Genomic DNA, 15,540 nt, shown 5'->3' with positions numbered 1-15,540 from the left:
ATGCTGAAATCACTGAAGTCATATTTTTTAATTCTTTTTCACTCTGTGTTTAGTTAGTTCCTATCTGCTTTTAGCATAAAAACTTTTGAATAACATGATTAATACATATAAATATATACTTGTAAACATTTCAGAATACAGTCATAGTTCAGGAAATAATGAAGGTCTGGCCAGTCATGTTACATGTTACAGCATGTAACAGAAAATCCGGTTAACTATTGGCAGAAGTAATAAGAAAACAGGTTCATATAATCAGAAGCCTGGGACTCTGCCTGCCTTTGTTAGGGGTGTCCGAGCTGGACTTTGCTCAGCGGGTCTGGGCGGCGCCCCGGGTGGTTACAGCCCTGTCTTCAGAGCAAGGTGACTGTCCCAATGTTTCCCTTCACATTTGAGTGGCTCCTGTGCCTATGCTCCTCTCCCCCCTCCTGCCAGGGTCCTGCCGGCAAGGCAGTACCCTGCGCAGAGGGTGACTTGTGGTCCGCAGCCCCCTGGAGCCGCCTATGGGTGTGGGGGCCACTGTGTGCTCCCTAGTCCTCCTGTCTCCACGTGTCCCCTGGAGTGACGAGAGCGGGGTCATACTTGTAGTCACACACGCAGGGAGAGAGGTTTATGTTAATGGGATTATGCTTTGAATTACCCTTAGTAATTATTTTGAAGTCTCCCCTTTCCCTCCCTCTCTCTCCCTCTCTCTCCCTCCCTCTCCCTCCCTCTCCCTCTCTCCCCCTCCCTCCCCCGTCCCCCTCCCCCCCCCACAGGGATCTTAGTTGTTGCAATAAATACTTTGACTTTACTTTTTTTTTTATTTTTTTATTTTTTTCAACGTTTATTTATTTTTGCGACAGAGAGAGACAGAGCATGAACGGGGGAGGGGCAGAGAGAGAGGGAGACACAGAATCGGAAACAGGCTCCAGGCTCTGAGCCATCAGCCCAGAGCCCGACGCGGGGCTCGAACTCCCGGACCGCAAGATCGTGACCTGGCTGAAGTCGGACGCTTAACCGACTGCGCCACCCAGGCGCCCCTGACTTTACTTTTTTAATAGGGTTCTCAGGGTGGAAAAGTAAACAGGACAATTTCCTGAACACGGTTCTCTAAACTTGAGCACATCAGTCTTAAGCCTCATTTTTGCTTTTAGTAGCTACTTAAAAAAAATTTTTTAATGTTTTATTTATTTATTTATTTTTTATTAAAATAATTTTTTTAACGTTTATTTTTGAGAGACAGAGACAGAGTGCAAGTGAAGGAGGGGAAGACAGAGGGAGACACAGAATCTGAAGCAGGCTTCAGGCTCCGAGCTGTCAGCACAGAGCCCGACGTGGGGCTTGAACTCACAGACTGCTGAGATCACGACCTGAGTCGAAGTCGGCCCTCAACCGGCTGAACCCCCCGGGTGCCCCCGTAGCTACTTTCAAAGAACTGAATCCTTGGTGTTTCTCCCTCTGTTGCTCATGGGATTAAAGTTGAAACATCAGCTTGGACGTTCTGTCTTACCATTCAGACCTCAAAGCTCTAAGGCCTTTTCTACTTTGTGGCTATTTTGGGGACTCTACAAAGTATGTGTTGCTGATTACTTATCACATTAGCTGAGATTTCATTCTTTAAGAGTTTTAGCTTCAACTCCTATCTTCCCCTTTTCGTGCTCTGACTCTCCAGAGCCCGTTTTCAGGGGGCATCGCAGGTTTTCATAACCCTCGATCTGAAGGTGGAAGAGAATTATGATAATAGGTGTGTATTCTGGAACATCACGGTAGCTTTTCTCTATTCTGATTCCACAGTGTAGCTAGAGCCTCAGTGGGTTAGAAGAATTTGGTCTCCAAATGTAAATCGGGGGGCATGGTTCTGTCTGCTCGGGCTGCCTTTGTGGCTGAAGCAACCCAAACTTGCAGTTCTGGAGGCCGGGAGTCCAAGATCAAGGTCTCAGTAGGGTCTGCTGCTGAGGCTTTCCCTTCTTGCCACGTAGACAGCTGTCTTCTCTCTGTCCTCCCACAATCTTGTCACATCCCTGCTGTCTCTCTCTGTGCGTTCACATTTTCTTTTCTTAGAAGGGCACCAGTCAGATGGGATCAGGGCCTGGAGACCTTAAAGACGTCATTTAACGTAATTGCCTCTTCAGAGACCTGATCTCCAAATATAGTCCCATTCAGAGCCACTGGGGTTAGGACTTCAACGTGACTTTTGTGGGGGAACACAGTTCAGTTCAGAACAGGCACTGAGGTCAGCTGGTCACATTTAAGCCCACAGTTACTGTGCTGGTTGACCTGTAATCTTTTAAAATTAAATTTAGGACACAAATTAAAGATTTATTCCATGAGAGAATTCAAGAAAATTACAGTCTCCATTTACATGAGTTTTACTGTTAGGATTTTCCTGGGAGCTCACTTGGTGGGGGGGCATAAGGGGCATTCATCGTTCTGTTCTGTGTCCACATGTATGTCCGCTGGAGACTCTGGGACGAGGACGGGCGAACACCAGTGAGACAGGGGACAGCTTCCGTGTGGTTGCCCTTACTGCCGTGTTAGCACAAGAGTGGTAATTTTTGTACATTAATCTTGGAACCTTCTAGAGAGACAGTAGGAATGGCAGTCCACGGTAAGAAATGTGCTGCTAACTGAATATTTTCTTACTTTAATGATTTCTAAGGTGGCTGCCAACTGAATGTAAAACATAAAAATTGTTTTTATTTTAACAAAAAATGTAGTAGGAGGAACCCAAAATACTTTGTGTCAGGCCTCGTTCAAGGTTATTTGTGTGGCCGCAGCCCTCGGTATTATTTTCCTGCTTCGCAGATGGCCCTCGGAGGCACAGGAGGGTGGCGGTGTCCCCCGGCTGACTCAGCTGATTAAGTAGGTGGCGTTGGCGAGGAGCCGGGGCCGGGCGGTCAGGCTGTCAGCGCCCGTGTGTCCGGTCCCCTCGCCCCCGCCCCTGATGCTCCGCTGCCCGGAAACACCGCTCCTCTCAGCGGGGACTCGATACCGTTCCATGGTTTGGGGGAGGTGTTTTGTTTGGTCTCGTCTTGTTTTTTTTAATGTTCACGATAGCAAAACAAGCAACTGTGTTAATGGCCCGCATCAATTCCCAATGATTTCCTTAAGATCAATACGAAAGCCATTTGGATAATGGTTTTGCTTCAAGTTTGAGGATCCTCGAGCGTAAGAGTTTGAGTCATCTACGTTAAAAGGTTCTGTTGTAGCTTAGGAATGATGTGGTCGTGCTATGATTTAATGAGAGCTAATGGACTTCCCGTTGCGTTGGGGCTAAGATGACAGAGCCGAGTTAAGCCCGAGCGTGTGGCCCGAAGTCGGGCACCCGGTTCGTAACTAGGCCCCGCCCGCAGCCCCGTGGCCCGAGCGCCTCGGCCTCTCACGTGCCGCCTGCATGTCACCTTCCCGGTCGGTGAGGTCGGGTGCTTGCCGGCATGAGCGGTCAGTGAGGCCCGCCGGGCGTGGTGTGTGTCACGTGCACGGACACTGTGCCGTACGTCTTAGCTCCTGCCAGCGTGTCGATGCATATCGAGTCTGTTTCAGTGAAGAAATGCGTGTTCACTTCTCAGGGTTTCCTTTTCTGCACGGCGTTTGCGGCTGGTCTCACAAAGTCAAGGAAAGCGATGGCTGTGGATCACGGGCTCGGGAGGCAGCTGGAGGGAGCCAGCTCCCTCTCTCCTGAGCTCCGTGGCCTTGGGCAGGGCGCTCCGCTTTTCTGATCCTCATTCTCTGCGTGGGGAAAGGGGTCCCTGCCTCGTGGAGGTGCCGTAAGGGAGAAGCTGGGTTACGGGTGTCAGGTGAGATCAGTTATTTATTTACTCGTTTTTTATTTTTGGGATCAGTATTTAAAGGTATAGAACGATTTTGTTTTGTGATGTCATTTTGCTAAATCTAAAACTGTCTACAGTTAGCAACTCAATAAATTCTAGAGCTCATGTTGCCCGTTTTCACCTAAAACTGTTGTAACTGCCTTTCTCTTTATTCCTGTTGTAGGTGCTGGGGATCAGAATTTATTTACTTCTATTTATCCAACGCTTTCCCAGCAGCTTCCGAGGGAACCGATGGAATGGAGAAGGTGTGGCCTGTTTGTTTTTTTTGGCTTTATCTCCCTCTTCACTTTTTAGACATTTCTGTGAGCAAGTGAGGTAGTCAAAGTTAAAGCCTAAGTTCTAAAGTGTATTGGAACGAAACTGAACATGTTACAAAATCTCTTGGCCTCACTCTTTAAGGAGTGTGTTGGCTTTGTTACCGAGACATAGGGTGGTAGAAGCAAGACTGATCTTTTGAGTTCAGGGCCCTCTTTTATAGGAATGACGTGCGTGCTTCTTCCTGGTGGCTTAGAGTGTCTTAAAGACACAGGCATTTTGGAAACAAGACCTGCACTCTGACCCCGCACGGCACCGGAAGGTGTCGCCTTCACCTGTGCTCTCAGCAGGACCGCTCTCCTCCCTGAGCTCCTGTGCTCCTCTCTGAAGGATGAGCACGTTTATGGAAAATGCTACATAAAAATTGGGGGGAAACCAGATCAGCCGTCCCGTTTTCCCTTGCCTGTGTATTGTTCATCTCATGACTTGGTCGGAGAAATGGTTGGCGTTTGAATGATCTCATTGGGAAACTTCTTTCTGCCGAGATGAGATGTATTATTTCTGGAAGATGCTTGGATTTTGACTTGCTAGTTCGGGTAATCTGCTTTTAACCGGTTGTCACTCACACTCACGAAGTCCCGGTTGTCACTGTCACTGCATTATTTCTTACTGACCAGAGTGTGTGTTCCCTGACACCATGCAGATGAATGTGGCTTTCTGGGTGTCACTCACCAGGGCTCTCTACGGGCTCTGGGCTCGTGTCTGTGTCCGCCTGTAGCATTAGAAGGAAATGTGTTACTAAATTTAAAGTAAAGGGCAGATAGAAAATGGGAGAATCGGTCACCATCTGAGGAGGCCCAGCGCCGTCCATGAGAGACATGATTCGGCGGAGGAGGAATTCGTATCTGGAGAAGATTTCTCATGCACGTTATTCCAACATCCAGAAAGATAAAAGAGGTGTGTCCGTGAAGCAAGAAAAGGGCTTACGAGGAGACAAGGAGAAACTGTGTAGATTCAGCGTGTGCTCATCTCTTCGTGTTCCCGAGCCTCCCTGAGCCGGAGGAAAGGGCTGAGGAGGCAGGAGGGCGCAGGCACGTAGCCGGGCGGGGGGGGGGGGGGGGCGCCCCGGTGCAGCGGAGACTCCACACCTTCCCGGGGAAGGAAGAGAGACGGGGGCCTCGGGAGAGAAGGCCGAGCCCGTGTGTCTGCAGAGGCGGCTCCCAGGGAAGCAGGTCACCGGGCCCAGGACGGTGGCGGGCGAAGGCAAGGGCGCGCTGGAAGGGGGCAGGCGGGGCGTGGGCAGGGAGCGGTCGCCCACCTCTGCGGGACAGAGGACGCCCACCTCTGCTGACGAGGCACCGCGGAGCGGGGAGAAGTGCCATTATGGCAGCGGCCGGTCGGGATCTGAACAGGGGCAGCCACGTCGTGGCGGAGCTCAGGCCCCACCCCTGCTCCCCAGGCAGGAGAGTGGAGAATTCCTCGGGACGGGCCGATGGCCCCAGGAAAAGGCCTAGCGTGCTCCCACGCGCTCCCACGGTGCCTTCCCGATGGGAGCAGGAGGCCTTCTGAGGGCCGTGAGCCGGGGAAAGGGACCGCCGGGCTAGCTGAGGCTTGACTGTGTGGGTGGCCCTTGGGTTTCCGGCTCTGCCGGAGAGCTTGGGAAGGATTAGAAATGGTGACCGTGGGCTCGGGAAATGAAGAATGCCGCGAGACCAGGGGCACGTCACTGAGCCGCTGTAGCCCGAGTGTGTTGCTCGAGCGTGAGCAGTGGCACACACTTAACACTAGGGGAAGCACGCGGCAGGGGTGGCCGTCGCCCGCGAGAGGGCCGTCGGGAGGGTGCGGGGCGCGCAAGAGGACGGACGGGCAGGCGGAGCCTGGCCTGCACCTGTCACGGGCGGTCGGACATCCTGTCTCAGAGCGTTCGAGGAGATACAGTGGGTTGAATTGTGGCCCCCAAAAGACAGGTCCATCTGGAAGCTGTGAGTGTGACTTTATTTGGAAGAAGGCTCTTTACTCATCTGGAGTAGCGTGGGCGCTACATCCAGTGACAGGTGTCCTGAGAAGACACAGGCACACAGGAGAAGTCCGCTGGGGGTGGAGGCAGCCGTTGGCGTGGTGGGTCTGCCAGCGGAAGACCGCCACCGTTTGCTGGAAGGGAGGAGAGACCAGAACGCAGCCTCCCCCGGAGCTTCCAGAGGAAGCCAGCACTGCCAGCACCTTGGTTTCAAACTTCTGGCCTCCTGAGATGCGAGCGAGTTAATGTTGTGTTAAGCGTCTGGGTTTGTGCTAATGTGTGAGAGCAGCTCTAGGGAGCGAGCACAGCCGGGAGGCGGAGGAGGCTGGGCCAGGCAGCCGCTTGTCTGTGTGAGAGAGAGAAAGGCTTTTGGACACCATTTGACACGTTAAAGTAGGTACAGGTGGCTCTGATGAAAATTTACAGGTAATTGAGTAGATCTTGGATCTAAACTTGAAGCCGGAACTTTACTGGACGCAGTGAACAGGTGTGTGGTGGAGAGCCATCGGTGAGCCGGAGGACGGGGCTCTGTCGCCCTGCAGCTGGGGCTCGGTGCCGAGAGCACAGGTGCGGGGCCCAAGGACACGCCAAGATGCGGGGACAGCCACAGGTGTCGGAGCAGAGGCTAGAGAACCGGGGGCAGGCACCACGTTCCCCGAGGCAGATGAGAAGCTTGCTGGAGCCCACTGAAAGTCCAGTGGGGTGAAAGCCGACCGGAGCAAACCAGAAGCCGTGCCGGGCAAACAGACGGACAAGGACACCGGTCTCTAACGACACTGCAAATGCAGCGGGGCAGACCGCGCTTCTCAAAGTACTCACGGAAGACACCTTTCAACCTCGAGTCTGTGTGAGTCAGACTCCGGTGTGGAACGGAAGACCGAGTCGGCGCCCCTGCCTGTGGGCCCGGCTGCCGTGGGACTGAGAAGGTTTGTCCCTCGAAGGGCTGGGAGCCAGCTGGGGCCGGGATCTGTCACTTCTGGCTGCACCAGGCCACGTGTGTCTGCTCCCGAGCGCCATTCAGATGTTGTGTTCGTTGCTTGCCATGACGTGGCGCCGGTTGGGAAAGAAAGAAAAACGATAGAAACGTTTTCAGACACGTGTGATCGGAAACCTTCCCACCCTGAAGGAATAAAAGGACACGTCGCAACAGGCAGGAAAACGAACCCAGAATTCGTAGGATGAAAGGCACAGCTGCCGGTAAATGAGTCAGAAAAACATTTTCTGTTTTTCTGAAGTTAAGGTGTCAGCCCTTTTAAAAATTAAAAAATCTAAAACTTTAGAAGTGGGGAAGAAGCAGAGGGAAGAAAGTACTTGATGTATTCAGGGAGAAGAGAGACCTTTACTCTAGTCTTAGAAGAAAAAAGTGTATGCATATTAAAAGATGAAAATGTAACAAACAGGAGGACAGAAATAGATGGTTAAGCTTTCGAACCAGCAGAGAAAAAGGATGGAAAAAGAAAATTTGATTGGTTTCCCGAAGGACAGGAAGGAAGAGTGAGCCCGCAGGTAGAAAATACACAAGGTCAGGCATCCGCATGATCATGTTAAATGTGGTTAGTTTCAGTTTATTACACGTAGACTCTTTATTGAACAAAACGTACAAAATCCAGCTGTAGGATTTCTAGGGGTGGAAAATCCAAGTGTGGAGGAAAGATACCCGTAGCATGGTGGACTTTTCACAAGCGCAGTGATCTGGCACCCATGCCCTGATAGCCTTTCTTTGGGTGTCTGCAGCCTTCCGGGGCTCCTCTGTCCCTCCTCCCTGGGGGGTGGGGGGCAGCTCTCTGCCACCAGTCGTCCTCTGTTTTGGATAATACAGGTGATCACACAAGTATGTGTGTGGCTTAAAGCTTTCATATCTTCCAACTGCGCTTCTGGGAATCTCTTTTTTTTTTTTTTTTTAACAGTAACTTCTTTTTATAGTGAAACTCTTAAGTAAAAGCCGTTTTTCTCAGAAGTCTGTGTTGCAAAGAAGCCTGTGTGTGCCACTGAGTAAAAGGACAGACTTTATGGAGAGGGAGCTTTGATACGTAATTTTGAGCCTTGTTGAGATAATTTATGGAGTCTTTTTGGACAGAATATTATCGCTGTAATTCAGGACTAATAGCATATGTGTACTTCCAAACTCACGGATGTGGTTACAGTTCCTGGCGGATTTTTCCCTTTTCTTTCTGCTGAACACCCTTCATTTTCCTCAGTGACGTTTTAAAAATTGTTTGTAGGTCCTATGGCCGTGCTCCAAAGATGATTCACCTGGAATCCAACTTCGTTCAATTCAAAGAGGAGCTGCTACCCAAAGATGGAAACAAAGCTCTGCTCACTTTCCCCTTTCTTCATATTTATTGGACGGAATGCTGTGTAAGTATTTCTGTAGGGAGACAATTACGAGAAAATGCCTTGGAGCAGGATTCAGAATTCACGGGTCTAGCTTTTGTTCAGGCGGCTCTAATTAATCAAATTGACTTTTCAACGTACTCTGTTTTGGTGTGCTCTCTCCTCCGTTCCTCAGCCGAATGTCTGGCTTCGTCCTTCCGTGTTTCTGCTCTGGTCCAGTGCGTCGCCCTCTTGGTCATCACCAAGTACGGTCTTCTTGTGTTTGGAGATCTTGTGAGCCCCCCGCGCCCTCGTGGCCTCTAGGTATTGTTAATATTGACTCCGAGCTTCCTTTTCCAAACTCCCCACGTTCACTCTCAGGTGGTTACTTGACTTCGTAATCCTTGTTGGTCTCCCCTGCTGGTTTGTAGGCTTTCTGAGGGCAGGGGATGGCCCTGCTTCCCCACCACCGTGGTGCCCGTACAGCGGGCGCTCCACGACTACCCGAGTGACGCTCGACGTCACAGCCCTTACGTGTACTTTGCAATCGTGTGTGTATGAGCCCAGAAGGAAGCTCGTCACTCTTGATAGAACTCTTGTGCCCTGAACTGAGAGGACACCCTGTGGGTCATTTCTTCCTGTCTGTTTCGGCTCTAATAAAACAAGCATTTCATGATAAATAGCACACATAGGTCATTCCACGTTGTGACAGTTTCACTTGAACGTGAGCACGCAGAGGTAGCATTTTGTAATTATAATAAGAAAGGACTAGAAGCTTATGCCTGGACCCTTTTGCCTTTGCTGATTTTGTTTTGCAGCCTTTCCCAGTGGAGACAGTCGTGCAGGGTGGGCTTATACCTCCAGCAGTGAGCATGACGTCCCGTGGGAGATGTCCACCGGGGAGCTTGTCAGAGATCAGCGCCCAGGGCTTTTTTTGGGGTCTGGGCACGTGGGCACCCTCTGCCTGCCTCGTACCAAAACTCTAGGCTCCCAGAGGGCAAACAGGTGTTCAGCACAGGCCGTATTTGTCCATAGAGCCCGGGCCCCGTGAGGCCCTCCGGTCACGTGGTGGTGGGAACCATCCCACGATCCGTGTTCCCAGGCCTCAGCCAAGGGCCCACCCTGTGAGCAGGCCCACGGACGGCCGTGCCGGGCCCGCGGTGCTAACTGCCCCTTCTCTCCACGCCTGCGCGGTGGCAAGTTTCTCCATGCTGTAGTTAGTGTTTTCCCCTGCCACTAATAAGCTATGTCTGGGGGGCCACGGAGACCACCGGATTATCTTGCCCCTCGTCCGGCTCTCCCGCTTAGGTTGAGCACCCAACAATAATTCCTCTGAACTGGTCTTCCTTGGGGCCACAAACACATTCTGCCGAACGGATCAGCCAGTGCTCCACTCCAGGAAAGAGCCTGCGTGGACCTCTGTCTCATAAGATGTTGTCATCAGGTATCCTTGCTTATCTCGCTGCTCAGGTCGTCCCAGATTTGGCCAGGGAGGGTCACTGTAGGCTGGCCCCGTGTCCTTTTCAGGGACGTGTCTTGAACTTTCCAGCACAGCACGGTATCCCGGGCTCTCCTGCCTTCGCTGTCCTTGTCCTGGAATCAGCCATTTCTTTGCAGAGCGAGCCCTCAGGCCTCTGGCAGTGAGGGCGTGTCGGTGCCTGTGGCCCTTGGGCGGGCAGAGCTAGGAAAGCGTGTGTCTGAGGGACCGTGGGCTGACACCCGTGCCTCCCGATTTGAGCCTCACCCGCGGGGCTCTCTGTTGCCGAGTCCCATGCCGTGTTTGCATCTCCCGTGGCTCTGGACAGCATCACCACGGTTGACACGTGCAGACACAGTCTCAGCATCGCTGTACCTGCGCGACAGCTAGAAACACAGCTGCCGAGGCGTCCGTGACTATTCGCGGGCGGCTAACGGGTTCACGGCGTGTCTTCCTGCCTGGCCGGCAGACCAGGTGCCCGGACGTCTGACCCCGAGCGAGGGGCGTCTTTCTGCTTGTGTAAGTCCACTTTTGTGTCTTTGGAAGTGCTTTGTACTTTTCTCCATTGTAGATTTTAATGGTTTCTTGTCAGATTTCTAAGATTTTCCTTTTTTTTGCTAATGTAAGTGGGGTTTTCTCCCTCATTGTATCTTCTAGTTGGTTTGTTTTGTGTATATGAAGGCTGTTGATTTTTTTCAACAAGGTTGATGTTAACCTTGATTTCTCTTATTGTTTGAGTTAGTTTTGTTGCTGATTCTCTAGGGCCCAAAGTCTGGGGCTTTTCCACATATCCTATCGTGTCGTCTTCTCTTTCTCGGTTCTTATGCCTCGGGTTCGTTTTGTCTGTCTGGACCCGTTGTTAAGGAGTAGTGGAGGTCGTGGGCATCGTCGCCTGGTTGCTGACCTCAGTGGGCTGCCTGCGGTGTGTGCCCAGTAAGGAGGGAGCTGGCCCCACGACTCACGCAAACTTCCATGAGCACGTGAAGGGGCTTCCATCCGCTCCTGTTTTCCCAAGGATCTTCATTAGGAATACATCTCGAATTTTGGTAAAGCCTTTTTCAGACTCCATGGAGACAGTCGTATGGGCTTTTTCCTCTTAAATTCATGGATGTGTTGAATCGTATTCATGGATTTCCTATTCTTGAGCTGTACTTGCATTCCTGGTATAAATAACGCTTGGTCAAAGTATTGTTTTCTTAATGTGGTAGTAGTGTCTGTTGATTCAGGGTTTTTTGCGTCTGTGGTCACAAGTGATTGGTCTATAACTTCTTTGGTGCTATCTTTATCAGGTTTAGGTGGCAATACTGTACTTGCTTTGTAAATATAATTTGGAAGTTTTCACTTATTGTCTATTTGTGAGACAATTTATGTGGCTCTGGGACTGTCTAGTCTCTCAGGTTTGGTGGAGTTCTCCCTTGACACCTTCTGGACCTGGCGCTTTCCTGTGGGATCGCTCTTTGATCGCTTTCTCTATCCCTTTTGTGGAAACGGGTCTGTTTCAGTTGCTTGTCAGTTTTGGTAAACTACCTTTTCCTTAGAAATTCTGCATTTCAATTAAGTTATAAAATTTAATTTCATTGGGGTGCGCCAAGTGGTCTTTTTTGGCTTTAAAATATGCTCTGTGGCGGGGTGCCTGGGTGGCTCAGTCGGTTGAGCGTCCGACTTGGGCTCAGGTCACGATCTCACAGTTTGTGGGTTTGAGCCCCGCGTCGGGCTCTCTGCTGTCAGTCTGTCAGTGCAGAGCCTGCCTCGCACCCTCTGTCCCCTTCTCTCTGCCCCTTCCCCACTTGCACTTTCCCAAAAATGAATAAATACTAAAAAAAAAAAAAAGAAAGAAAAAAAAAGAAAAAGAAGAAAATACGTTCTGTGGCAATAGTTATTTCCCCATTGTTATTTCTTTGTATATTTGTACTTTCTCCCTTTCTTCCTTGATTAAATTAGCTATTAGTTTGTAGTTTGATGATTCTTTCTACCCAGAGAAGCAGGGTTTTATTTTCTGATACACTATTCATCTGTTTGCTACTTTATTAATTTCTGCTTTCATTTTTATTATTTCCTTCCTTTTGCTTTCTTATGGTTTACTTTGTTCTTTTTCTAGGTTTTGGTTTTCTTTTTTGGGGGGCTAGTTGGGGACACATTTATTTTCATTTTAAATATAAACAATACAGGTCTTTAAAGATAGGAATTTCAATCCCAGTATTCAGTAATTTTTCAGAAATTCTCTGTTTGTTTGTATTGCCTCTCTTACCTCATAGTTTAACATGAAGTTTTCTTTTTTTTTTAAAAATTTTTTTTTTTCAACGTTTATTTATTTTTGGGACAGAGAGAGACAGAGCATGAACGGGGGAGGGGCAGAGAGAGAGGGAGACACAGAATCGGAAACAGGCTCCAGGCTCCGAGCCATCAGCCCAAAGCCCGACGCGGGGCTCGAACTCCCGGACCGCGAGATCACGAGATCCCGCGAGATCGCGAGATCGTGACCTGGCTGAAGTTGGGCGCTCAACCGACTGCGCCACCCAGGCGCCCCTAACATGAAGTTTTCTTATTTCCAGAAAGAAATTCTTTAAAATGTTTACTTTAAAACTTCTGATTTTATTGCATTGTGATTAGGGTGTTGTTTATAATATTTCTGCTTTATGAAACTTATTTTTTCTCTGTGACCTAATAGTTTTTGTGGGTATTCTGTGTGTGTCTGAGAATGTATTTTCACTTTTTTAATTTTTATGTTTTAATTTTTTAAGTTTTTTATGTTTCTTTATTTTGAGAGAGCGGGAGAGAGAGAAAGAGGGGGGCAAAGAGGGGTAGAGAGAGGTGGAGAGAGAGAATCCCAAGCAGGCTCCACACTGTCAGCACAGAGCCCCATGAGGGGCTTGAACTCACGAACCATGAGATCCTGACGGAGTCGAAATCAGAGGCTTGACTGACTGAGCCCCCCTCAGGCACCCCTCTCTGCTTTTTCGGTTGTAACGTTAAATGTAGATCCGTAAGAGCTGCCTTACCGATTTGCTGTTTGTGTCATTTATATTTCAATGTTTTGTCCACTCACCCTGCCTCAGCGGACAGCAGTAGGTCGAAGTCTTCTATTGTTGGTACGTGTCTGTGGCATCTGCAGTTTCTGTTTTGCGTCGACGGGTCACGTATCACTTAGTGCATAGGTTCGTGGCTATTACAGTTTTTATGGAGTGAAATCTGTCATTTTAAAAAGTGGTTTCTGAGTAGAGCATATCATGTTTAGGAAGGCCTTGTCTGTCTGAAGATGATAAGTGGTTCTCTCCTATGTTTCCTTGTAAGAATTTTATTTATTTATTTATTTATTTGTTATTATTTTTTAATGTTTTTATTTATTTTTGAGACAGAGAGAGACAGAGCACGAGCAGGGGAGGGGCAGAGAGAGAGGGAGACACAGGATCCGAAGCAGCTTCAGGCTCCGAGCTGTCAGCACAGAGCCCGACGCGGGGCTCGAACTCGCGGACCGTGAGATCATGACCCGAGCTGAAGCCGGACGCTCAACCGACTGAGCCCCCCAGGCGCCCCATCTTGTAATAATTTTATAATTTGTGTTTTATCCTTGGATCTGTATAGCTTCAAGGTATTTTTGTGAGTGGCGGGAGCTGTGGGGGTGTAGGGTCTAATTTTATAGTCTTAAGTGGGTAGCAGATTGGTCTACCGTCATGTTTTAATGGTCTGTCTCTTTTCCAGTTACTGAAAATGTCACCTTTGTTTGAAACCAGCATCACGTATGCACAGTATTCTGGACACTTCAGTTCTGTTAACTCCTGTCTATTCTGTGCCAGGGCCAGACTTGTAATAATTCTATTTTTATATGTATTGATATGGGTTCTTTTAAGAGAAATGCCCTTGCTAGTGTACAAAACTTATCTTCCAAAAGTGACTGTATCCACATACTCCATCGTCCCCCATGCTCTTCTCCACATGGCAGTGACTTTCTTCCATCGAGAGGAAAAATGGTCGTGTTTCCTCTAGTTGAATCTGAATGGGCATCTGACTGGCAGGAGGGACACTATGACTTTTTTTTAAATATATATTTAAACAATTTTTTATTTTGAGAGAGAGAGATAGCAAGCGGGGGAGGGGCAGAGAGACAGAGAGACAGAGAACCCCAAGCCGCTTCTGTGCTGCCAGCGCACAGCCCGATGCGGGGCTCAAACTCAGGAACTGTGAGCCAAAGTCAAGAATCGGATGCTTAATTGATTGAGCCACCCAGATACCCCGACACTGTGACTTTTGAGACTAAGTCATAAAAGGTAATACATCTTCTGTGGTGTCCTCTTGGGTGCTTGCTCTCAGAGCCCAGCCACCGTTCTTTGTTTTATAAATTGTTTTAAATAAGTTTATTTATTTATTCTGAGAGAGACGGAAACAATGCAAGCAGGAGAGGGGCAGAGAACGAGGGAGAGAGAATCCCAAGCAGGCTCTGCCAGATACAGGGCTCAAAGCCATGAAGCCGCGAGATCATGACCTGAGCTGAAACCAGGAGTTGGACGCTCAACTGACTGAGCTCCCCAGGTGCTCCCCCAGCCACCATTCCATGAGGAAGTCAGGTGTCCCCGCGGGAAGGCCACCTGGGGAGCGTCAGTCCCTGCACTCCGGCAACGATCGCCTTCTTGTTGCCTTGTCCGCAGCCTGCAGGCGCCACGGGGGGGGGGGGGGGGGCAGAGGAGCTGGGTGCCCCATGCTGTGTAGACTGTAGATGTGTGAGCAGAGAGAGGGGATGGGTCGCCTTGTAGCAGTTTGCCACAAAGCCACGCAGAACAGGAGGAGAGGTCGAAAAGAAAAGGAAAGAGCAGAGGGGTTTGCTTGGGATCGCCTTGAGTCAATTCGGGCGACTGGGGAAGAATTTTAGTAATCGCAAAGCTTCCCATCTGGGAATGTGGTTTTATTCTCCATCGTCTCTGCCCTTTTTTTATGCCCTCAGTCACGTGTTCTAATGTTTTCCCTAATTCTTGCATTTTTATTGCTAAAGTTTTCGTAGACGTTATGAATGAGGGGTTTTTTTTCCCTCTGAAAATTACATTTCCTAGTAGGGAGCCCGTGTTTTGCGGTTGTTTTGCATTGGTTTTATTATCTATTAAGGAAAGTTTTCTGGGGCAAGGTGATCATAATTGGAATTTTAGGATGAAGAGAGAAACTCCCGTGTTGTTGTAGCAGTCACTTTCCGGTTCGTGGTGCAGACCCTGGGCATCCCTCCTTCCTGCCAGTGTGCGCCTGCACCTGCCTGCTGGTCCCTGCCGTCCCTGCCGTCCTCCAGGCTGGTTGTTACTGGTTTTGCCTCATACACTTACATCGTAGAGATGAGTCTCTCTTTGAGTTACCACTTCTGGTGCCTGCCCCCCTTTCTGGCGCACAGGGGAGAGTCCTTCCAGTTTCTGCAGATCTGAGCAAGTCTTTATGTTTGCAGAATATTTTACTGCATGTACAATTCTGCTCTGACAGCCGCTGTGTTTCGATTTACATTGTGACCCATGAGGAGTCTTTGCTACTTTCACATAAACTTTTTTTTTTTTCCCCCCTTCTGCAGTTTGAGATTTTTTTTTTTCTCTTCATGGGTGTTAAACCTTGTGTGATATGCCCTGGTGTGCTTTTCCTCATGTTTCTTGTGCGTGGATTTTTTTTAGGCTTTGTGGGTCTGTAATTTTAACTTAAATTTG

At 49.4% G+C, this 15,540-nt stretch overlaps 1 protein-coding gene across 2 annotated transcripts in view; it reads left to right on the top strand.

Annotated features, from left to right (window-relative positions):
• The first annotated feature begins 3,611 nt into the window (after positions 1–3,611).
• The window catches only part of TRAPPC10 (trafficking protein particle complex subunit 10), a 67,790-nt gene continuing 55,861 nt past the window's right edge, over positions 3,612–15,540 (top strand). The window contains exons 1-3 of one of the 2 annotated variants that reach the window (XM_040483792.1): positions 3,612–3,776; positions 3,973–4,054; positions 8,304–8,439. In XM_040483792.1, the coding sequence (XP_040339726.1) occupies positions 4,041–4,054; positions 8,304–8,439 (150 nt within the window). In that variant the 5' untranslated portion in view covers positions 3,612–3,776; positions 3,973–4,040. The remainder of the gene's footprint in view (positions 3,777–3,972; positions 4,055–8,303; positions 8,440–15,540) is intronic. The other variant, XM_040483791.1, reaches the window with a different exon arrangement.

This window comes from Herpailurus yagouaroundi, unplaced genomic scaffold (genome assembly GCF_014898765.1).
Source record: "Herpailurus yagouaroundi ecotype Mexico unplaced genomic scaffold, PumYag 162, whole genome shotgun sequence".
In the NCBI taxonomy this organism is placed as follows: domain Eukaryota; kingdom Metazoa; phylum Chordata; class Mammalia; order Carnivora; family Felidae; genus Herpailurus; species Herpailurus yagouaroundi.
The sequence above is the reverse complement of the archived record's forward strand: the minus strand, read 5'-3'. Positions and strand labels throughout refer to the sequence as shown.